Source organism: Ruditapes philippinarum, unplaced genomic scaffold (assembly GCF_026571515.1).
Source record: "Ruditapes philippinarum isolate M1 unplaced genomic scaffold, ASM2657151v2 ctg4614_1_1_1_1, whole genome shotgun sequence".
NCBI classification, from domain to species: Eukaryota; Metazoa; Mollusca; class Bivalvia; order Venerida; family Veneridae; genus Ruditapes; species Ruditapes philippinarum.
Window position 1 is genome coordinate 73,622 of NW_026865287.1, and position 25,384 is coordinate 99,005.

At 33.1% G+C, this 25,384-nt stretch overlaps 1 protein-coding gene across 1 annotated transcript; it reads right to left on the reverse strand.

Annotated features, from left to right (window-relative positions):
* Positions 1 to 944: 944 nt before the first annotated feature.
* Positions 945 to 25,384, reverse strand: LOC132728542 (putative elongator complex protein 1). The gene is made up of 32 exons (XM_060714189.1): positions 25,198 to 25,384; positions 24,216 to 24,362; positions 23,345 to 23,426; positions 22,892 to 22,972; positions 22,231 to 22,316; positions 21,334 to 21,433; positions 20,703 to 20,793; positions 20,100 to 20,223; positions 19,411 to 19,498; positions 18,442 to 18,669; positions 17,099 to 17,366; positions 16,230 to 16,388; positions 15,421 to 15,527; positions 14,875 to 14,972; positions 14,434 to 14,487; positions 13,528 to 13,630; positions 12,757 to 12,946; positions 11,543 to 11,701; positions 10,976 to 11,125; positions 10,327 to 10,412; positions 9,607 to 9,752; positions 8,457 to 8,580; positions 7,879 to 7,976; positions 6,433 to 6,634; positions 6,078 to 6,139; positions 5,690 to 5,752; positions 4,938 to 5,112; positions 4,423 to 4,552; positions 3,879 to 4,006; positions 3,013 to 3,167; positions 2,327 to 2,417; positions 945 to 1,083 (listed from the first exon to the last, which is right to left on the reverse strand). The coding sequence occupies exons 1-32, from the start codon at positions 25,342 to 25,344 to the stop codon at positions 1,013 to 1,015; spliced, it is 3,993 nt and encodes a 1,330-aa protein (XP_060570172.1). The 5' UTR covers positions 25,345 to 25,384; the 3' UTR covers positions 945 to 1,012.

Here is a 25,384-nt window from a genome sequence, read left to right on the forward strand (position 1 = left end):
TTTTTATAGTCAAGGCCCCTGTGACCTTGACCTTTGACCCAGTGTCCCAAAAAAAGCAATAGGGGTCATCTACTAATCATGACTAACCTCCATGCAAAATATGAAGACTGTAGTCCAAGGAATCTTAAGTTATTGGGCGGACAAGCTTTTTGAATTCAAGGTCACTGTGACCTTGACCTTAAAATAAATAGGAGTCATCTACTCAACATGACTAACTCCAAGCCAAATATGAAGACTGCGGGTCAAAGAAATCTAAAGTTATAAGGGCGGACAAGCTTTTTGAAGTTAAGGCCCCCATGACCTTGACCTGGTGACCTCAAAATCAATAGGGATCATCTACTTATCATGACTAACCTCCATGCCAAATATATGAAGACTGTGGGTCAAAGGAATCTTAAGTTATTGGGCGGACAAGCTTTTTGAAGTCAAGGCCCCTGTGACCTTGACCTTTGACCTGGTGACCTCAAAATCAATAGGGGTCATCTACTCGTCGTGACTAACCTCCATGCCAAATATGAAGACTGTGGGTCAAAGGAATCTTAAGTTATTGGGCGGACAAGCTTTTTGAAGCCAAGGCCCCTGTGACCTTGACCTGGTGACCTCAAAATCATTAGGGGTCATCTTCTCGTCATGACTAACCTCCATGCAAAATATATTAAGACTGTGGGTCAAAGGAATCTTAAGTTATTGAGCGGACATGAAAAAACCGACGGACGGCTGGACGGACAAGCTGATTCCAGTATACTCCCCTTACAACTTTGTTGTGCGGGGGTATAATAAGTGTTATATATAGCATACCAAAGAATTCAGAGGAAAAAATCGGGAAGTACAAGAAAATGAATTTACTAAAATTACATACTGTAGTTTTGATAAAATGTGTATATTTATATGTGACAAACACAATAATAAACTATGTTCAAGTTTACAAGTCAAGAATAACAAAGTTTCACTTTAATACATATTTTATTTCTCCAACCACTCAAAGTTGTCAATGTTATAAATCATTTATAAATCAAGTCTCTAAAGCGTATAATTTCCACTTCACATCTTTCTGTAAAACTGGCGCAAATTTTATCACAGGATCTGTAAAGAAAGGGGCAAATCATAAGTAAATCAAGTGGAATATAAAATTTAAAAATAATACGTAAATCATTTTTTCTAGATCTTCTAAACACAAGTGGTAGTATAAGTAAATGATTTAATTTTCTAAACACAAGTGGTATAACAAGTAAATGATTATTTTCTGAACACAAGTGGTATAACAAGTAAATGATTATTTTCTGAACACAAGAGGTATTATTTTATCTTCTAAACAATAGAAGTATTACACATGTAATTAAAACTCTTCATCTTCTTCAACACAAGTGGTATCAAGTTTATAATTAAATCTTTTTAACACAAGTGGTGGTAAAAGTAAATCATTTTATCTTCTAAATACAAGGCACAATTAGACAAGACACAATTAGGTAACTATACGCATGTAATTAAAACATTTCATTTTCTGAACACAAGTGGTTAAATCTTTTAAACACAAGCGGTGGTAGAAGTAAATCATTTTATCTTCTAAACACAAGACATATTTTACACATGTAATTAAAACATTTCATCTTCTGAACACAAGTGTTATTTATTGCATGCTTTTCGGAGTTTTATAGAAATATATCAGTGATATAAAACTGGTAATTTCACTGTTTGAAACAGTGAAATTACCACTTTGATAATTTCACTGTTTTGAATTTATGCCCCTTACGTTGTTTTAGTGAAATGCCAGCGTTCACAGTACTGGGTACCAACTTAATGACGTGACGTCGTAAATGACGTCATGTTGCATTATTATTTGGCGCGCTTTTCATTCAGTATTAGGTTTAATGTCTTTTTGCATGTAATAAAAAGAAAATTTGTTTAGTTTAGTGTAAGATTGAAATATATTTCACCTTGTGAACACCAAAAGTTCATATTTCACTCGTCGCTGCGCCACTTGTGAAATATACATTTTGATGCTCACTCAGTGAAATATATTCCGATCTTACACTGAACTAAACAAATATCCTCTATTTATCATGTTTATAATTAAATCTTTTAAGCACAAGCGGTGGTAAAAGGAAATCTTTTATCTTCTAAACACAAGTGGTATTATATGTTATTTATAAAGGATTCATAAGGTGTAGTGTTAACATAAACACTGTTTCCTTATAAAGGGACCAACTAAAAATCATGAGAACAAACTTGATAGTGGACCATCTAACAATGGCAAAAAGTCATAAGGTTTATAAGTTGGCTAATAATAATAATTATAGAAAATAATAAAAGAAATTGACATAATTACCTAATTTATCTTCCCTATCTGCTGTTTGTATAGTTTTTCCCTGCTGCATGGCAAGAGCTATTGTATTTGCTGTCGTGTTTGGCCCAAGAACCTATTAACAAACCATAGGGAACCACAATTATGTTTTGGACATGAATTACAGTGTATATGAATTGTGTGCTTGATGAAATATTGATGGACTGACATTGTTGATGACTTTACTTTCATTATAAGAAATTTAAAAGCATTTTGCCGTTAAAAAGAGTTTGTTTCAAATTGGCATAAAATTGAAAACATTGCTTTGTTCTTACATGTATTGTACGAAAATCAATTATTTATGCCAAATATTGTTTTGTCTATATTATCCAAAATACAAGAAACTCTTCTGTTTTAATCTCATTACTATTTATCTCATTAGCAATCCCCTTATTATGGTATGATTAAATTACCTCACTATCTCATATTATAATCCCCTTATTATCTCATTTCATAATGCCATTACTTTATATCTTACTATATAATCCATATGTTATACATATTGAAGTAAAACCATTCTATCCATAAAACACCTTTAGTTGCTTGAGTTTTAAAAATCATATATGAATAATTTATCATATCTCAATAAAAAAGGTATTTTTAATTTATAATAGTGAACCATTTACAAAAATCAAAATGAATATTTAACGACAAAGATAGTATAAAATTACAGGTGTAAATTCTTGATCTGTCTCCTCATCCAGCCAGATCTGTGGTAGAGATTTATCTATCAATGAGAGGAAGTTGTCATATTGTCTCTGTATTTGTTCCCCTTGTCTGTCATAGTGAAACATCACCAATGCCCGCACTAATGACCTCATTTCATCTGAAAATATATCGCAATAATCTCAGACAAGATTACAGTATAACCGCAATAGAGCAACACTCTAAGGGAGACAATCAAAACTAAAGATTTAAGGTTGCTGTCAAGAGGTGTTGTCCTACAGAGGTTAAATTTATTGTGAAATCTTTAATTTGGGAAAAAAATGATACAGTTGTTGTGAAGAGGTAGTTGTTCTGCAGAGTTTGTATTGTAACTATGATTCTATGGAACTATGGCAAATATAATAAACTGCAGATATCTCAATATGTGTGGGCTGTGCTTCATAAAAAGTCCTAAGTGTATCCTAAGTCCTAGGACATAAAACCAACTTTTAGTCCTGAGAAAAGAAATACAATGACAGACACATTTATTTGCAACATGTAAATGCCCATCAGCAATGGTATTCAGAACTCAACAGTTATACAACATAAGTTTTCTTTGAAACATACGTTTTCTTTGAAACATACATTTTCTTTGAAACATACATTTTCATACATTTTCTTTGAAACACAAAATTGTCTCAGTTTTGGTATTAAGACTTATTTCAGATTAAGGCCTTTCTATGAAACGCAGCCCATGCTCTTAACTTGCGATACATTAATATTGAATCATTCTATCATATTAATCAGCAAGGTATTTTTTTAGCTAATCTGTGTAAAAACATCTTACACCATAAAACTGCGTACAAATATTTCGTAAATTAATACAGCATACCTCTTAATCCATCAACATATTTTATGATTTTAGCCAATTCAGCTATCAGAGCAAAGTCCTCAAATTCACTCCCTTCTTTCAGCCTCCATTTCTTATGTTCAGCTTTGCGGCGGTTCTTGATGGAACGACTAAAATTAAACATTAGAATCATTTTATAGATCTACAGACTGCATTTTTTTTCAATAGCAGACTGGTGTTTTTGTTAAATCTACCAATGCTTGAATTTTTATGGGGCATGGGGGAGCCAGATGAGTCACATGTTCCAAACTGACAAAATTTGACGCATTAGATTATATCTATCCCACAGATACCCACATTAACCTAACATTTTTGTATATATCATTAACCTAATCTGAGATTTAGGTACATAGGGTAAAACTACCCTAAATTGTGTGTACACAGTGTAAAACTTCCCTGAGATTTGTGTACATAGTGTAAAATTACCCTGACATTAAGGTACATGGTGAAAACCTACCCTAAAATTTATGTACATGGTGTCCTGATATTTAGGTAGATATAAAAGTATATAAGGTATAAAACTTACCCCGACATTTTACTGTAAGCAGAACTAGAAGTTTCAGCAGAGTATCTAGATGACTGTATACTCTCCCCCGTGGCACTACTTGTGTCCGAGAATAAATCAGCGTCTTGTACATTACCTGCTCCACCACTTTCTACAAACAAGAAACAAGACATATATACATTACAGATCATTCAACAAACTATTTACAATATATAAGATATTGAACGAGTGTGGATTTAATACAAAATTTATCGGACAAAATGAACAAAATCATGATATACAAGCCTCTGACGAGCTTGGTATTGTTTTATTAAAGGAGTCAATAAAAGAAATAAGAACGGAGTCATTTTTTATTGATGCACTTATATTGTAATAATAACATGAGGTGGTTTCTATGTATTGCATAGGATGTCACATATAGAGGGTGAAATAAAAATGAGTTATTTTACATTTGCATTCCTTATGGAAAAACATTGATAAATGTAAAATCAAACAATATGGTTAATCATTATTCCTCCTATTGCCAACACTCTTACCAATAAGTTCTAGTCTAGCTTTTTCCTTCTCCTGTCTAACAGCAGCCAGTCTGGACCGATATTTCTCAAAGTTCGCCTTCATTTGATCAAGGTTATTGACATGACCTTCAAAGCTATCAACTAAATGAGATTTCAGATCTGTCTCAATAAAGTCAGTTCTCTTATACTTGTGCATCTGTAAATATAAAAATATTTGTAAAAACTCGTAAGGTCGTATGTCAACATTCCAGCTATCTTGGTCATGGAAAACCCTGAGATGCTTCATTATGTATCACTAGCAAGTAACACCAACTTTATGTAAATTTGCTTCATGACCTACTAGATGTCTACACGCTTGCATGTACATCTTAACCTCTTTGCCAAGCAAAATGAATCTTTTCTTATAAAATTAAAACTAGTTGGGATGATAGTGGTGGTGGTGGTTTGTGGGATTTTCTGGAGGAAGTGTTTAAGTGCCCCAATGTGCATAATGCCAAGCATGAGTAGCAATGGTGTAGAATTATCGAGGTTCAATAAATTTGCTTTTAAAAATAAAAGTTACTTGTAACTGTTATTGATTATTATTGATTCAAAACGAATAATTTGCTAAAAATCATATTAGACAGATATTTCTACCATAATGCTTTAGACAGATATTTTTATCATTATGCAAATCAAATATTTCATTAGGATTTGTTGTCTAAATAGTTATATATAGAACAGTCTCTAATACAGTATAAAATACGTAATAGCGGCATAAAAATTATTCTCACCATACGAAGTGCCTCGTCCCATAAACATCCCTGTATTAATGTCACAATTGCTTCTTCTGAATCCTGTAAAAGAAAAACAACATATACACATACAGTACAACAACTGAAGAGCCATATCCCTTTGAGAGACAATAATAGAAATTCTATGTTAATAAAGGGGCATATTGCCAAAAATATGTCTTTCAGAATTACCACTACCTCTTGTCATCATAAACAAGCATGCTAAATTTCATAATGATAACTTTAAAATTGTTCAAGTATTGGGCGACATTAAAGATTAAGCATGATGATGACTAAAACAACAACGCCACTGCAGATATCATAAAAGCTTGACTTTTTCTTAAAAAAAAAAACCCCAGATAAGCTTACAATAATGAGGATGGTTTACCTTAGCATATTGTTCTAGAACTATAGCAGCCTCAGAATGTCTGCCTCTTGTCTTTAAATCATCTAAAACATAGAAAAACACTACATGTTGAATTAATTGCTACTAACCCGTACAGGAAATCAAAAATAAAGTATCTAAAAAAAATCTAAAAAAATAATATGAAATGATCTTTCTTCACTATCAAAAGTCTGAACAACAGTAAAATGTTTGTTCATGCATCTTAAGTAAATTCTTTAATTTAAATCACACATACCTAATGCTAAACCTTATTCAAATCAATTTTGAATTTTAAAAAAAAACACTAAAAAAAAAACAACTACAAAAAACATCAAAAACTAAATTTTACGAAAATAACCTGCGATCTGTCTGGCTGTTTCAACCTCCTGTTCTGAAGAGAAGTTTAATTGTGATGTCATACAGAACACCTGTTGCCATTGGTGACAGGCTGTAAATGAAGTTAATGCCGACTCCCAATTCTCTCCCTTGACAAACATAATGGCCGCCTCCTCATGTTGACGTTTACCAGCCAGTAAATCTCCATAGCAACTTGCTATTTCCTGAAATTAATGAGATATTTTCTAATTGGTTTCAGATTAAAGTCACTAAAACAAAGGTGTTATATAATGGTTACTAGCCACTGTGTGCAACTCCTATATTTCTCATACAATTTCAAACACTCTTTCACAGAACGATACTCATTAAATGCCTTTGTGCATACTTTGGGATTTTTGTAATATGATCATTTTATGATACGATTTGGTCTTTTTTGGCAAAATGATGCCCCTTTATTGTTATTTTACTTACTGAAAATTGGTTGAAATCCTAGTTTGGAGGTAATTTTTTCGCCACTTGTTCGACTATTACAGCAAAAGAAAACAGCTCATTCATCACAATATTGATGTAATATTAATCTATCTCTTACTCTGCTAAAGCCTTTACAACATTTGTATGTCCCACCAGGCTAAGAGACACTGGTGGCTGATTACTTTTGAAATTTAAACTTTGATGTCCCCCATAATTGATACTAGATAGTCCCAAAAATGGATGCTGGGCAAGTCCATTTAAACTAATGGTAAGATATCTTGATAAATGGATGCTGGGCAAGTCCATTTAAACTAATGGTAAGATATCTTGATAAATAGATGATGGGCAAGTCCATTTAATCTGATCATAAGATATCTCTGAGCAAGTCTATTTAATCCAATTGTAAGATATCTTGATAACAGGATGCTGGGTAAGTCCATTTAATCTAATTGTAAGATGTCATTATAAATGGATGCTGGGCAAGTCCATTTGATCTAATGGTAAGATATACAAGAACTGTCGGAGGACAGTAACGCTCGACTATTCGAAAAGTTGTCACAAGGGTGTTTCATTGAGTATAATTATGCTTACCTATATGAATACATAAAATTGTCCGAAAAGGTACAAACCCTTCAGTAGTTATGGAGATACCAGCTTACAAGCAAAAATTTACCTAGAATTTCTAAGTCGAAAAAGGGGAATAATTATGCAAAAAAGAAATCAGCGTTATGGGACTTGTGCCAATCATCTCAGATAATCACAGAGAACAAGTGTGTGAAGTTTCAATCCATTCCCTTCAGTAGTTATGGAGATACCAGCTTACATGCAAAAACTTAACCACAGGGACGCTGACAAATGGGTGACTGCATTAGCTCGATTATTCTGCGAATAGTCGAGCTAAAAATGGATACTGGGCAAGTCCATTTAAAGTAATCGTAATGGTAAGATATCTCCATGAGCATCTGGACAAATATTAAGACATGATGATGGTGCTTACCTTATATTGTGTAGTAGAGGAAAGGTACAGTTGTAAAGCCACAGTATGTAATTTGTGCTCATTGATCAATGACAAGCATTCACTGAAATGTTCCGGGCCTGAAATCATATATGATAAATTTGTGTTTAATGAAATCCTTCAATAGCCTATTCAAGATACATTTTACAAGCAAACTACTACAAAATCAAAGCTGTTTTTTATATTTTATAACCGTTCTAACACCAACATTTTGGAAACCTCCCAGATTTACTTAACTATAAATGGTAACTAAACCCTTATACCACTAACAATGGACTGGTTCATTATTCAATCTGGACAAAACCAGTCATCATTTTATACAGAAAATTTCAAAATATGCTCTGAATGAAAAGTGTACAGTGCAGAATTCGCCAATATTACTACGTCGCTAACTTAACCATTTACAAAAATTTGGCTTTAGTAATTGTAGAATTTTAATATTGAAATACCTATCGTAACAAAAGACCATTTCAAACACAAAACATGACAAGTTTATTACAAAAATTCAAGAACTCAGGTTAGGTACAGTAAGTGTAAAGTATTAATAAAACAATGCTTACCACATTTGACAATATTTTCCAGGGCCTTAGTATATCTTTTTAAATGTTTGTCTATTGTGTACCTCTGATAGTTTGTCTCCAATTTTCTCAGTTGATTCATGAATGGAATATATTCCTTTGGATCCTGCAATCAACCAAAACTATCTTAAAATAGTGTAGTACTTATTTCCATATACCACTTAATAATTATCAATTATGGGGCACTAATTATCCTGCTTTTGTGGCTAGGTGAATCCATGAATTTAAGATCATACAATTATTATTTTGTCTGCTGCAAGATTATTTTGCATAACTTTTTTTATCACATACCCATGTCACTTTTGTGACTCCAGAAAAATGTTATGGCAAGGTCTTGCATATATTTTGATATGAAATCACTTATACAAACATTATTAAACTGGTGTAGGTTCAATACTGAATTTATTGATCTTGTTGAATAAAATAATATTATACTCGCCAGAGGCCTGCATTATATAATTTTATTCAACTCTTTCAATAAATTCAGTATTGACCTTACACTCATTCAAAATACTCTATATATGCATTAATTTTTTTTGCAAAAACAGACAATCTGCAAATTTAAGAACCCTGGCAAGTGTTCTTGGCAAAACCATATTTTTTTTGCCCATGACATTAAGCAAATTCACAGTATTTAACTCCCATTCAAACATGTTGTTTGTTTTCCTCCTGCCTGACAAATAAGTGAGAGCTGTGGCCTAATGTGGTTTAAGTGAATTGGTCTATAATGGAAGGTAGATTATACAATAAATAATATGTTTATATAAGTCATTATTAGACATCAAGGAATTATATATTTGGTGGCTGTTGGCAAGTTTTAGATACATGATCAAGATATTACATATATATTTATATTGCAAATAATAAAATATTGTTTTTATACTTATGGAAAATGTGCCCATTCTAGTAGACCAATCCACTTTAAGGTGTCTGTCTCTCTGTCTCTCAAAAAAAGAAGGTACGTTTCAGTCCAACTTTTATTTTTTTCATTCTTCTTTTTTTTTGTTATACTTTTTTTTAAAATTTATCTATTTATTTTTTTAAAAATTTATATAAGGGAGGTGGGGGGGGGGGGTGCAGGGGGAGGAACTATGTTAAAGTCTTACAACAAAATAAACTAAACTATACATACCTTTTGTGATTTTTCAGCCACCATGAGAACTAGATCAAAATCATAGGTACCGAGTGCTACATCATACAGCTCGTTAACATCCACCAGAAATAGAAGATATTTCAATGTCTCCTCCGCATTTCTCTCCCGGTGATCATTCTCACAATCTGTAACATAATTTATTTGAGCCGCGTCACGACAAAACCAACATAATGCGTTTGCGACCAGCATGGATCCAGACCAGCCTGCGAATCCGCGCAGTCTAATCAGGATCCATGCTGTTCGCTGTCAGTTTCTCAACTTGTAAGAGAGTTGGTAAGCGAACAGCATGGATCCTGATCAGACTGCACGGATGCGCAGGCTGGTCTGGATCCATGCTGGTCCCAAACCCATTATGTTGGTTTTGTCATGACATGGCTCAATTATGTGCTTAACTAGATTCTTATTGTACAGAATAGCTTTGTGGGATATACAATTTAACACACAGCAATTAAGTCTAGTGACTCATAATACTTGTGTATTGTGTAACTTTATTTGCTCTGACCAAAAGCCAAAGGTCAGTGAAGCCTTCCTCCACAAGCTGCAAAATTCTTACTTTAGTGGAGGGAGACCCTGGATAATCCCCCTTAACTATTGAGGCATGTATAAATGTATGTTATATGATTAAAACTGCTTAAAAAATAGCCCTTACTTACATATCAAGGGCATATAATTTATCAAGATACAGATAAAGAAACTTACCTCTGAGATTTTTTACTAGCTGAAGAGCTTCCTCCAGTTGAGGCTTAGTTTTCCGAACATACGTTGTGATGATGGACAACATGTATCTAAAATAGTAAAAATATTTGTTGTCAAGGTTACAATTATGTCATTGACTGATGAAATAGAGGATGGACACAGCTTTGGCATTGTCTGTCCCACACTCTGTCTGTTATAAGAATTAATTCTATTTATAAAATCAGTTGCACTTGTTTTTACCGTAACAAAATATTGAATACTGAGAGAAAATTAGCAAGCATCTTTACAAAGCAATTCAATTTTATTGAGTATGCTTGTTCCCAGTCTTTCACTCATACACAAGTTATTGGTCTAGACCTACATCAAATGGAAAATTAATCATGAAAAATTATTTCCAGTCATATCAAGTCAAAAAAACCTCAGTGGAGTCCCTTTAAGAAAAAAATCAATTATATAATTTCCTGCATAAACTTCAAATGAAAAGTAAATTCATTTTCAAGAATTCAATAAGTCCTGTTTAAGGTTGATATCAAAGAATGAAAGTTTTTGAAAATCAACAGTCAAATACCCATCTGTCAACATATAAATTGGTGTGATTTTTAGCAAGTTATTTCTAAAATCAGTTAAGGTAGAATAATACAATATATCATACTTGTTTTCACTGATGGATTTAAGGGCCTCCCTGACTGCATCACATACTTTATCCACTTTGTTACCTTCTACAGTAGACCCATTACCAGCAGACGTAATCTTATTCCTCTCATAGGCTGCTGTATACATTGTTACTGTCACATCTTCCTCGCTGAATGTAAATATAATCAAATGTGACGCATTCTAACGACTGAGCTATCCAGCCGCTTACACATCTTCTCCCCTAAATAGTGAACAGCTCTGAACCGTGACACAAACATAAACACATAATGGAAAACCTACTTTAAATTTGCTAATATTTACCTTATTCAGAGTTTACCTAATTCAAAGGAATAAGTGGCCATTGGAATTGCAATATTCTTTTATTTAGAATAAGGCCATTGGCCCCTTATTCTATTGTTACCAAATTAACTCTATTGTTCTCTTTTGTTTTGTTTACAGTTAGATGCCACCTCCCTCTTTTTTTTCTCAATGGTGTGGACAGACGACCAGGTGCATTACGATATACACTATAAAAATTTTTTTATGTCTAAAGAAAAAATAAAAGAGAAAGTGTCTGTGTACTTACATAAGATCTGTGAGGAACAAGTTAATATGATTGACAGCAGCAATCTGTTGTACAAATAGTTTGATATTCTGTAAGAACATTTCCGGATTGTGATCATACAACAGGTTCATGTTAATTCTATGTTTCCTCATGATGGTAAACGCCTCAACGTACTGTAACCTGAAATGATACGTCCTTAATTGTAATACTATATTAATACTAATACTACGTCATGACAGCACCATCATAGTGCGTTTGCGACCAGCATAGATCCAGACCAGCTTGCGCATCCGCTCAGTCTGATCAGGGTCCATGCTGTTCGCTTACCTAGAGAAAATAATAGCGAACAGCATGGATCCTGATCAGACTGCGCGGATGCGCAGGCTGGTCTGGATCCATGCTGGTTGCAAACCCATCATGTTGGTTTTGTCATGACATGGCTCATATACTTTAAACAGATTTTATTTTCAGAAAAGACTCTCCTTTTAGAGTCTTACAGCATTTTTTAGTACAAGCCATTTGCAATGTTCTATGTACTAAAATAAAATAATATTTAACAAATAATATATTAAGGATATTGAATGAGTGTAGACTAAATACTGAATTTACTGAACAAGTTTAATAATATTGTTTTATTCAAGGAGTTTTGGGGCATTCTTTAGGGATTCTGTTTTCAATATTTTGTTTGATAAATGTAATGATCTTCCAAAAGAAATTAATATTTAATCAGTGATAAACATCAAATCATATCTTTGTTAATGGCTCAGTTGTGTCATTTTAGATGTTGTTTTTAATCCATACCGATTTAAAAGAAGCAAAAATATCTGACCTTCTTGAAGGTGACTTAGGAATAACTGTAGCATGAAAAGGACATAGGAAATCTTTTATTTAATAGAAGCCCATGTGAATATTATTACATCACCACGCAATAGTTATTACATATGTATGGGTAGCAGTACATGCCCACGTGATATCTATTAAGTCCCAACACAAAAGACATAGCTATGTATTATATTTTATAAGAGCATGCATTCTCAATTAATTTATTTCAAAATCAAAATCCCTCAAACTTACACTGGGCTATAAAAAGTTCAAACCAAGCCAAATTCATCACACAAATAATGCTTGGTACAAGTTTCAGAAACAAAAAACTCATGTGTTAAGATGAATTGACATTATCTGGATAACCTACATTTTCTGTATCACAAAACTGATAAGACACTAGTTTAACATACCTGTCAAGATGTTTACGTACAGCTGTGAGAACAAGAGCTCGAGGGTGAATGGTTTCCAGATTACCTCGAGGCATCTGAAGTATGAGTTTAGTGTCGTCTGCTACAGAAATAACAATTTGAGAACCTCTTTCTACACGACGTACACTCTCATCAAATGGATGAGCCTTACCATCTGACAATGTGGGCAGATCTTTAAAATAATAACACACGGTTAGGTTTATATCTCTTTCAAGAGTAAAATTTATTAAAGAATGTTTTTCATCATTTCATGAAACTGTAAAGTTGAAATCACAAAATTTGTGAAGTTAAAATCAAGGATAAATGAAATTAAAATCTAGAAATCAAAATGCTAAATGTCAAAATTCATGAAGTTTAAATCTTGAATTTGTGAAGATGACCTAATGAGTTCATGAAATTAAATGTCACTTTATTTATTTACCTTTTTTAAATTGGGTTTTTACGTTGCACAATTGCAGTGTAGGTCATATGGCGACTTTCCAGCTTTACTGGTGGAGGAAGACCTCAGCTACCCCTGTGTGCATTATTTCACACAAACGGGCACCTGAGTGGAACCACTGATATTCTGCAAGCTAGAAGAATAGCTTTCTCATATAAAAGAATCCTAAGATGCTTGCATGACTCAAACCCTCACTGGTGAGAGGTAAGTGATTTGAAGTCAACGACCTTAACCGTTTGGCCAAAGACACCCCTATTAAATTTCACTTCTGGTCGACAGTGATTTGACACAATATGAAGCATAAGGATACTGACCTTTGACCTTGGTATGCAAGGTGATACATCTACATGTATGGGACAACGTTGTCAACAACAAGAACTCATCATGTACAGAGAATGAAGTACAGTTACTGGCAACCTGAAGATAAAAACAACATATTTCATATAAAACTAATAAGGAAAGCATGTATTACATTTAAAATTTGCCCCTCAAAGAAGCACATCTTCAGATTAAAGTTTTATGTTTTTGTTTTTAATTATTTTTTTATGTAATTTAAAGCGTTCAAAATACTAAAATTGTAAAAAGAAAACAAGACTTGTCAGAAGGACAGTGTGCTTGACTATTCTCAGTGCTTGATAGTAACACAAGTGTCTGGATAATGTAGAAATATCTAAGTTCAAAAAGGGCCATAATTCTGTCAAAATCCCTGTAAGAGTCATAGGCCTCGTACTATGCTCTCAAATAAATGTGTGATGTTTCAACCCATTCCCTTCAGTAGTTTTTGAGACACCAATGTGCAAGCAAAAACTTAACCCAAATGTGTTGCCAACACTGGGTGAGTACTATAGCTCTCCCTTTTCTTCAAATACTCAAGCTAATAAAATACATTGGACAAGTCCATTCTAGAATTTCAGAAGGTAAAAGTTTGATATGATTTAAAGTTGTTAACTTATCTGAAACTTTTATCACTGCTACTAATATATTTAGTTTATACAAATTTATTTTAGTTTGATTGTGTTGGAAGCTATAAGCTTATTAAAACACTCTCGAATCTGTTTCTGGAACCAACCAGTACTAAGCAATGAATGTAAAGTATCTTGCTCTGCCCCTTACAAGGTTTGGACACACGCCTTCAACAATCCTTAGATTACTAGTCTGAAGTTTTAACCATCTGACCATGCTGTCACTACCAATATATCTGAAACAGTTCTGATACTTACCTCAATATTGTTGACATTAAATCTGTATCTCTGAGTTAATCCCAAGACACATGTCTGAAATAATATATGGAGTCATTTTCTTATTATTAAAATGTGCAAAATTATGAATAAGAACTCTCAAATGCTTTAAAAATTGGTCAGTCACACTGATTTCATATAAAAAAATAAGCCTTTGCCACTACTTTAGAGCCAGGCCAATTTGTACATCAGTTAAAATGCTGTAACCAGAATTAATTAGTTTTTGCCATTCATATAGTCAGGACAGCCTACACTTACTCTCAGTCTGATCAAACTTTATACTGTTGGTACTTCAATTTTTGTATTTTGATATTGAACTCCCTAAAACTCTGCATGAAGTGCACCAAATTCAAAGCTGGGAAAATCTTACGTACTGATTCTGCAAATTAAGGTTTATAGACACAGGTTTAATATGACAGTTACCTCCCCTCCAATGTGACAGAGCGCCATCTGTGAACAATGAGAAGGAAACTGCACTTCAATGCCATCAGTTGTCTCCCATGGTAACAACATCTCATCCTCTGAAACAAATAAATAAACTGAATACAAAAAAATTAAAAAAACGAAATAAAATATGAGCCTTGTCATAACAAAACCAACATAATGGGTTTGCAACCAACATGGATCCAGACCAGCCTGCGCATCAGCGCAGTCTGATCAGGATCCATGCTGTTCGCATGGATCCTGATCAGACTGTGCGGATTTAATTTAACATTAACTTTTAATTTGAGACACATTCTATTTGCTCTGTAACACTTAAATATATACAGATACTAATAAAACTTCAATAAAATGTACATTATGTAGCTATAAATAACTCAAAAGTTTCCCCTATATCAAGTTTGTACCAAACAACCTTCGGTAAAATATGATACTTATTATTTTAGAGCAAGTAACAGCTTTTGGACTTTAAACTTCATAAATCATAAATGCAGGCCATGATTTCTCTTCTTTATTTAGTTAATGTACCTGGTGTATATTTAAGAACAGTCCCATCAATTAGTTGTACAGCTAAACATTTACTGCACGAGTCATATGCTGTATTAAATATCCTAGATTCTACCGCTGAACTTCCTCTGAAATAATACAATGTTACTACTTTATAACATGATAAAAAAAAAATAATTTGGTAATATTAACTAACATGCATGATGTTAAGATAATAATTTTTAGACATTTCATATTATTCCCCTTTTTTAGTTTTTAACAGATAGGAATGGGTCAAGTGCAATAATATATGCATGGCAAAGAAAGGGAATGCTTACATGTTTTGGTTTAAACATATAAATTTTAGCTCGATTGCGAAACAAGGTCTTGCAACTTACATCAATCACTTTCGAGTCCACTTCTGGAACCAACCAGTACTGGTGTCATATGAACATATGTGGTTTTGACTTGATTAGGGCTCAAACCCATGATTCCTAGGTTGAGAGGCAGACACCTTAACCAATAGGCCACAATGCTTACATGTCACATGTTGACATCAATAAATAACTAATTTGGAATCAAACACATCTTACTTACAACAGTGTATTTCTTACCACATTTTCACTTATTTATGAAATTTTTTTACATCCACATTCAAATATAGTTCCATCTAGTGTGAAAATTATATTCTATAATTAATCACTGTGAAATTATCAAAATGTAATTTCACTGTCTAATGAAAAGCATGTAATAAAAATTTTTCATTTAACCATATAACATTAACTAACTTGCCAAATTAATGGAAGAGAAAATAGCACATTCTATAAATTTTATTGAATATTAATACTTACATGACAGTTATTTTCTCATTGTCTATCTGTGCTTTATGGATTATAGAATGGGGTGACCCAGATGTGGCCACCGTTGTAAACAGTATAATATCTTCAGATATCCACGTAAAATGGGATGTTGCCAGTGGATACCCACAATCTTCACCTAATCCTTTGATACTGGTTGATTAAAAAATGCAAAAAAATACAAAATAACTGCATTAAAGAGAAAATGTGTGTACATGAAATTTATCTTTCATGATCATATATTCAATTTATACAACATATGTTGAAAAATGAGAATTTTCTTGTGAAGCAAGTTATTAAACATAAAACTTACATGGTAACTATTCAACTCACATTGTAAATTTAAAAACAATTAAACCTACAAATGTACATGGTAACTATAAAATTGACAAGGTAACTTTAAAAGTACAAAACTGGCAATCATGGCTAGTTTTAAGTCATATTTTTTTAACTTTCCAATGAAACTATCTTTAATTAGAAAAAATATACATTTCTATGTTTAAGACACTAGCTGAGGTTAGGGTTATTTTAACAAAAGCTGTCAGTCAGAGAGCTTGCTCAACTAATCTCAGCTAACTGATGTTGCATAAAAAACTATAACAGTACACAAAGGGGCAAAATTCTGTCAAAATCTATGTCAAAGTTATGGGCCTTGGACAGTGACCTCCTATTATGATCTCAGATATGTGTTTAGCAAATATCTTCAGTGGTTGATGAGATATGATGCTGAATAAGAAATTTGCCCTTAATTCAAAATTTAAGCTGATGCTTACAATCTGACTAATAATTATTCTTTGAATAGTCAAGCTTATAAGTTTTCTAGAAAAACATCACATAACTGCTGATCTTTAAAATTATTTTACCTATAAATTCCTTGTAGAGAAGGAAATGTACAACATCTTTTAAACCCATTTCCTCCAGCTGCATTAACTTTGACCTCTGACCCCGATTTACCAGTCTCAGTGAATTTGAATATGGCAACCCTGTTATCAACAAGTATAACTGCAATATTATTTGACAGCGGGGGCGGAGCAAACACCACTTGATTGACACTTCCTGGTAACTGTAATTCGTAGGCTGACATTGGGGGAGGGACTACCATGTGCCGCATTGGTGTCATCAAGACATTTGCTGGAAAGTGGACAAAAAAAAGAGAAATTATTATACAAGAGACAATGACAGATATGGTGAACTAAAAATAATTAAAGTATATTTATTTTTAGAATAAACAAAGCAAAAAACATGAACATACATGTATATACCAGTATGTGTGTTAAGTCAATGGCCATTCATCAGACTTATACAAATGGTAACATACATAAGTTGAGTGTTTATATACTTCCTAATTTTACTCAGCAGGCATACTGTACATTGGAAATTTTAAACACCATTTTGGCCAGCAGAAATTTTTTTTCAATCAATTTTTTTTTTTTATTTGCCTAGGCCATATGACTAGTGTTTATTTCGAAGACTGTTATTTCAAATATAAGAAATGGTTAAACACCTATTTTTGTCAAATTAGTGACTTTGATATTACGATGATTTAACTGAGAAGACATGCCCACGTAAAACGTAATACATGTACATGACCTAATAAAGGCTTCTATGTTGGCATGTAATACTATCCCATGCACATGTATAATCTAAAGATTGGCCACATCATAACTATCACATGGGCAAGGGTAAACAAAGGATTTCCTGTATCCTTTATATGCTATTGTAGAAGGAGTTCCAACCTACCTCCCCTGTAAATACCAAAGGGGACTTAAAACTAGGGGTGTCACGTTTATCCGTTTAAACAGGTACGGACAGTTTTTAGCTGAAAACCAGTCAGAAATAAAGATGCATACAAGTTTTAGATTGATTCTAAATATTACTTTAGTGTTTTATAACAAGATAAGATAATTTGTTTGTATTTTAGTTTTACTCAACAATGTATTTTTTCCGATCTCATCGAGAACGGTATGACGCTGATGGAAAATAGTTACTACATGCATTTTTCCAATATGTATTATAATCATTTCGAGTACAACAAAAGAACAAAATGTCATATTTTGTCATAAAGAAATAAAATTAATGTTAAAAATATAAAGATCTTATTAGTGCGGTCGTTTAAAGATTAAACATGGTTATTAGGTCACCATTTAAAGGGACAGCTTTTTGTCTAACCGTGACATGCCTACTTAAAACAATTTAAAATACCTACCTCCATCAATCACAGCTACTATGGCCTGATCATCACAGCTTCTACCTGCACTATGTGTTGTGGCCCAGGCCCAAGTATATTGAAAATACCCTCCATTTTTACACACTATATGCAGCTTATATTCTTGTTCCGGGTCCCATATCATAGCACCTATCTTTTGTTCAGGGCCCTCAAAATGTAAACTCTGTTTAAGATACCAGTGATAGTTCCCTGTAGTCCATAATTGCACTGAAAATGGACAAAGTTCCTGATATACCACATGATTTATTTATTTTTCAACTTTACATAAAAAGGTTTTGAAGAGGGGAACAACACATCAAAACACTAGGTTGGTCTATATACATGTACTGATTTCTAATACCGATTTTGGGTAATATAACCCTCTTTATGATGACACTGCATAGGTTATACTGGGACTTTTCACCTTTACTGGCAGAGAAAGACCTCAGGAAGACCTTCTTGCATTATTTCAGTTACAAATGGGTACCTGAGCAGAATTTTGATATTGAAGCATGACCTTGATCCATCAGAATACAGACTGTCACCTTAGTGCAATAACGTAAAAAGTGCTTCTAAATATAATATCAGTTATTCAGTTATTGCACAAGGTGACAAGACATTGGTTGTCCCCCCTTAACATTAGAAAGTCATTAGAGTTAGAAAGAAAAGTTCAATGTGGTTTAACCTAGTTTTTAACCTAGCTATAAGGCAAACAAGCAAATATATAGTGACACAAATATATTTACTTTAGCACATGCCACGCTAATTATATCTAAACAAGACATCAAAACAAAGCAAAGCATACAAAGAGTATTATATTACTCGAAACTAGTAGCAAATAAAATCTTTAAACTCGACCTGGTGTTGTATGTGTGTTCCTGACCTGTTTAAATCATTATTTTAAAGCAAATATTTGTCTAAATAAGACATTGTGTTGATCAATTGAATATGTTTATACTATTAACTAACCATAAGATTTCACATTGTTCCCGTCTGCCAGATCTTCACACCAGACGGCAAGTATAGTAGAGTCATTGTTCCAGTAAACTTCCTTTACCTACATACAATAATAATAATTCTAGATTTACTTTATCAATCAATCTATACATGTATGCGAATATACTGAGATAATATGCAGGTGTCTGACTGTCTTTTATATCACGAAATCCAAAATTTCTTGGCTCAAAATAGCTGAATACAATTTTGTGTATCAATATAATTTTAACAAGAGCTGTCAGTAGGACAACGTGCTCGACTTGTTCAAAATGGGCCACAATTCTGTCAAAATCCATGTAAGAGTTATGGACCTTGAATGGTGTCCTCCTATTATGCTCTCAAATAAGTGTATGAAGTTTCAACCCATTCCCTTTAGTAGTTTTAAACATACCAACTTGCACGCAAAAACTTAACCAAAGTGCGACTTTGATGTTGACACCGATGCCTGGGTGTGTACAAAAGCCCTCCCTAATCTTCAAATAGTTGAGCTAGTAAAATAAAATCTGGACAAAATTTAAGTTAACAATGTTTGTTACTTAATTATCAATCACTGAAATATCACTTAATCTTTACCATGCCAATTTTTTTAAATACCAATTTAGGCACAGCATCAACATCACCACATCTTAAATGACTACATTGTAATAAACATTTAGTTTTACCTTCACTTGGTCAACTGGGAATGGTAAAGTGAATTCTCCATGCCGTAGACCATTTCTCTCAAAGAATGCAATGTCATGTTTGTTAGGGCGTCTCTGGGACGTTGCTATCAAATTTCCACTTGGCCTTAAAATAGAAAACTAACTAAGATTAAACAATAACAAGTAATTTCCTACTGATATAACTTGCTTATAAATCGATAAAATCGGTAGTAATTCTAAGTAAGCTTGAAAACATTATGTGCCAAATTTTGTGTATATAACCGGTACTCAACTGTCAAACTGTTATGGCAGCAAGAAATAGATTCAATAATGTCATTTAAACGTGACCTTGACCTTAAAACGATTACATTGCAAGTCATCTTGACCAATATTTACATTGTCCTATGGCATTTTTTATGCTACAATATTACTTCAAGAATTGATGGGCATTGAAATGAGTCACTGTTCCTTCAGGTGTCAGGATACTTCAATACATGAGTAAATTCAAAATTTATTGACCTTTAGGTTTGCCATTGACAGTCGGCATTTTAATAAATGTTGTAAATGCAATGTCACCTGCTAATTTGCTTCTGCTGATTATCAAGAACTAATTAGAAACATTACCTCCAGGAAAGAGACTGTTCAATACCATTTACATCCTCGCTGGTAGAATGATGTGCTCCCTCTCTTGTCCATACATGAACCTTACGAGCACCTGTTATAACATATACAATGTACATGACATCAAATGATATGTTATTTTAATGTTTTATTTATATTTTGATTCACGCCCTTTAAAACCATGTGCATACACGCAACACCACTTTTTTCAAAATAAAACTAGAAATTCATCAATAGGACATTGATCCCCCACTGTTTTGTATAATGGAACATTTATGTCAAGATGCATTCTGTTTTCAGCAAAAACAGATCAAAGTAAATGGCAATTTAGTCCCAATTAGCTTTTAAGGGAGAGCAATGGAGTCACTGGTTCAAAGCATGGGTGAAATTAAATTTCTCCATGGCAACCTTGGACATTTAAATCTGATTGGTTTGCTGATTCAGAAATATATGGCATTTGTAGTTGACCACTTGCAGAGAAATTGGTAATTACTTCATATTTATCCAGGAAAGCTAGATAAGTGGACGTCTGTCGAGTTATGCCCAAAACTGTGTTAAAACCATAACAAACACAATCTTAACTTTCACTTTAATTTTGCCTGAACTATGACACTTAATTAAACCATTTACATACCTGTTTGTGGATGTATAGAACTTATTGCGAAGTACTGCCCATCAGCTTTCCACGATATTCTAGGTATATGATCATCCCACATCAATGCTGGCGTCACCTCCTAAAATTATTAATTATAGTAGCTTTCAAGCAATTACTGATAAAAGAAAGTGCACACTTATAAAATGGGTCATAAACTTTTATTTTGCATCTGATACAGTACTTTATCACATACCCATGCCGATTTTGCAACTTCGTAAAAACGGTATTGCACGGCCGTGCACATATTTTGATCCAAAGGCTCGCATAATATAACTTTATACAACTTGTTCAATAAATTCATTATTGAACTTACACTCATTCAATATCCTCTATAGATATTTATTTTTATGTTTAACATTTGAATGTGTATTACAGTTTATTCAAACTCGCCACCAGTTGTCCGTATGGGCACGTGCTCCTGATGAGTGCTAGTCATTTTAGATTTATGAGTATAGCAAATGATACAGAAAAATGCCCATATTTCAAAAAGATCTCCCTTTTCTTTAGCGTGCCAAGTGTTAAAGCTCTCATACATGGAACCTCAATTCAAAGTCTCATCTAAAAGACTGTATAGTACATAAAGCCAATAAAAGGCTCAACAGAAAAATTAACATGTAGCTAAATGTATTTTTGCATATTTCTATATTCTCTATTGAATTGCTAACATGTAATATGTGGTTTCTTTGCATTCTTTCTTTTCATCCAGTATGTAATATGCAAGGAAAAGAATCAAATCAAGCCTGCTGTTATAGAGTGGAATATATGCCTCAGCAAAGCCTGGTTACCAGTTACCATTAGGCTGGACAATTTGATAGAAACATTGTTTATGTAAATTACTTTAAAAATCATGTTTGACCTTACAAAAATCAAACTTACATCAGGCCTAACATGTGCAGCTTGTTTGCCCACTGATCCATGAAACTGTGTCTCCTTCTTCCCCCACCCAACTTGTACAAACTCAGCTACAAGAAAAGTATAAACAAAAATCTTACTAAAACAAGCATGTTTCAGCAGAAAACAATGAAATTCTTTGACTTCTCCAACAGATCATTTACATAATGTATTTAATAGATAAAATTTTTGCATTGAATCAATCAATTAAAAAAGCAACTTGTGATATAGTAGCTAATATTTATCTTATTTTATTAAATATAGTTTCTGATATTTCTGCCTTTGATTGGTCTATCGGAGCAAGCCATCATTTATGCCTATAATATTTTAACTTTCCTCACATTTCTGTTTCTTTTTTTTTGTGAGGGGAAGGTAAGAAGTTACCTGTTACATTGTTTATTAATTTATTAAGATACAAGCAGACAAAAACAATCAGGTCAGTACTTCTCTGCACATCTATACAGGTGGACATATCTTAAATAAATAATGAATGAAAACATGAACATTTTTGAATCTATCTGCCTTCTTGGATCTAAAATAAAACACACCCACTGTCTTTCTCAACAAGTAAAAGCTTGAAAGTCATCTTAACAGTGTAAGCTTCCCTACAAACCAAACCCAATAAGTACATGTTCTATCAACTTACCTTCGCCCGAGTTGTCTGGATGTAAACTAAGCTCAGTTATTGGATCAAACTCTCGTGTCATCACGATCAATGTCTGGGCACCTATAAAATATATAATGTTGCATAATTACATTTATACAGCAAACAAATCATACAATCGCCACACAGTCTATCTACTTATTCAGGAGTTTTTTTTTCTTCAGTTTATCAATTATAACTATGACTAAAATTTTCTAATTCCTCAAGATCAGACTGTGAACTTATGTCTGATGCATTGATGCTTTTAGGCTTGTCTCTGACATTTCATACAAGCAAATGGAATATAATTATTGCATATTTAAATTTTTAATTAACTGATCTTGTACTAAAAAAGTACTGGTACCCCTATAGAGGCTAAAATAATTCTGATCTCCAGCTTAAGTCATAGCATTTTAATTCAGATATATGTATAAATTTCTAGATAATCAAACTTACCTGTGGTAAGGATCACCAATTCCTGTTCGGGACTCCACGACATAGCTGTGAGCCCGGACTCCACAGTTCCCACACATTCTACCTGTTTTAATACATGAATGTAACAATGAGATAAGAAAATACTGTAAAATTGTTTTAATAAGTCAAGGCTCATGCTGCCAGGAGTCAATTAGCAAATTGGCAACAAAATTAATAAATATGCAAAGGGAAATTATGATCGGCGCAAACTTACAAAAGTATGACTTTCGGAATCTCCAGTCTAATTTTACATTTTGCTACTCTTAGAAATGGGAATAAACTGTTTTGGTTGTCTAACTACTACTTTCGTTTTACTGCTATTTACTTTTAAACATGAGATCCACTATATTTATCATTAAGTTTTTTTTTTTAAAAATGAAATAAATTATAAATAATCAGGCCATGGAAGAAGTAGTAAAAAAGCTTGGGATTGTTAAGTGTACATGTATATTAATGAATGTCACCAACAGGAAAATAGTCAAGTAAAATTAGCTTTTTCAAATATAAGTTCCAAGATTAATCACAATATGATAAGTCAACTTAAAATTTAAAAGAAACTGACATACATGTAATTGGGTGCTCTTAGGTACTGCAGTACTTAATATTTCCATAAATTTACAAGAAAGAAAAGGACTTATTTTACTGGTATTGACTGTTACATCTTTACTATCAAAGTTTTAGTCAATGATCAAAGAAACTAACATCTAGGTCAATCTCCCATAATTATATGTGGTGCCACTTATGCTTATAAGCACTTATTCGAATCATATCGCAATATTCATGGGGAGACATTACCCACAAGGAGTACTGTATGATGTTCATAAAATGAGGACTCACTTCCATAGTAACATACCTCATGTGACAAAACATTCCATAGCAACAAGTCACCCTTGTTTGTGGCAGCACAGACAGAAAATTCTTCTGGTAAATGACGGATTGATATAAATGTTGCATCAGATGTTTGATCAGGAACATTTGCCAGGTCCAACTTCCCACTTATCTAGAAAATGTTAAAAATATTTATGACAAAAATAATTCACTGGATTTATTCCATGATGTCAACCAGTTTGTTTTTAAGACATTCCATTCATTTTACTCACAGGACAAGTATCAGGGCTGTCAACTGGCCACAGGAACTTCAAATTCTATCAATATTAATGATAGTATCCAAAATATACCCCCTATACAGTATAAATAAACTTATTTATACTGTTTACTTATACTGTATAGGGGGTATAATTTCGATATTATCATTAATATAATTTCAAGTTCCTGTGAATTGACACTGTTATCATAGTCTTGACTTGTGAAAATAAGTAAATGCATGCATTGGACTCGTGATAAAATCTGCTCATGAGTCAATTTTCCACACTGGTCTTTTCTGTTACTGAACCTGTAACTTACTGTTACATAATAAAATAATTATGATGTCAGCTGCTTCTGGTATAATGTGACAATGGTCTTGTTTATTTGATTTGAAATCAAAGAGAAGTCAATTTCACTGAAAATATCATATCTGGATTATCCCAAAAAGTGATATTCAGTATAATTGTATCCGCCCAGTTTTGGGACTGTTTGATATCATTTGCCGATTAGAGAATCTATTTTGCTGTAACCGAACCGATAGACTACATATACATAAGAGCAAACTGTGATTTCAGTGGTATGAGATGGATCATTTGCAAGACAATTAGATAAATGAGTCTAACAATGTATCTAATTAATTTGGGGACATGTGCAATTTTGCTTATTGATGTATTTTTCAGTCTTACTTACATTATGCTATAAGAACTCAGTGTAAGCAAGTCTTCAAATGAGGCATTGTATGGACTTACCGTTCCTGAACCTGGATCACATTCTAGAAGTTGTCTATCTGTAGCAATGTAAATCGTGCCATTGTCAAAGTTTACATCTACACACTGGGCACCAGCTGCCTCTTCTATCTTGCTACATAAGCTGGTTGCTAGCTTCAAATTCTTCATTCTCTTTCAAAACTTCTTGTGTTATCTGTCATTTAGAGAG

Excerpts from the sequence above, each read along its gene's own strand:
- LOC132728542 (XM_060714189.1), bottom strand. The coding sequence starts at position 25,344 with ATGAAGAATTTGAAGCTAGCAACCAGCTTATGTAGCAAGATAGAAGAG. Across the intron at positions 22,973-23,344 it reads ATTGGTGATCCTTACCACAG|GTGCCCAGACATTGATCGTG; the intron begins GTAAGTTTGATT and ends TATATTTTATAG. Across the intron at positions 9,753-10,326 it reads GCTAGTAAAAAATCTCAGAG|ATTGTGAGAATGATCACCGG; the intron begins GTAAGTTTCTTT and ends ATTATGTTACAG.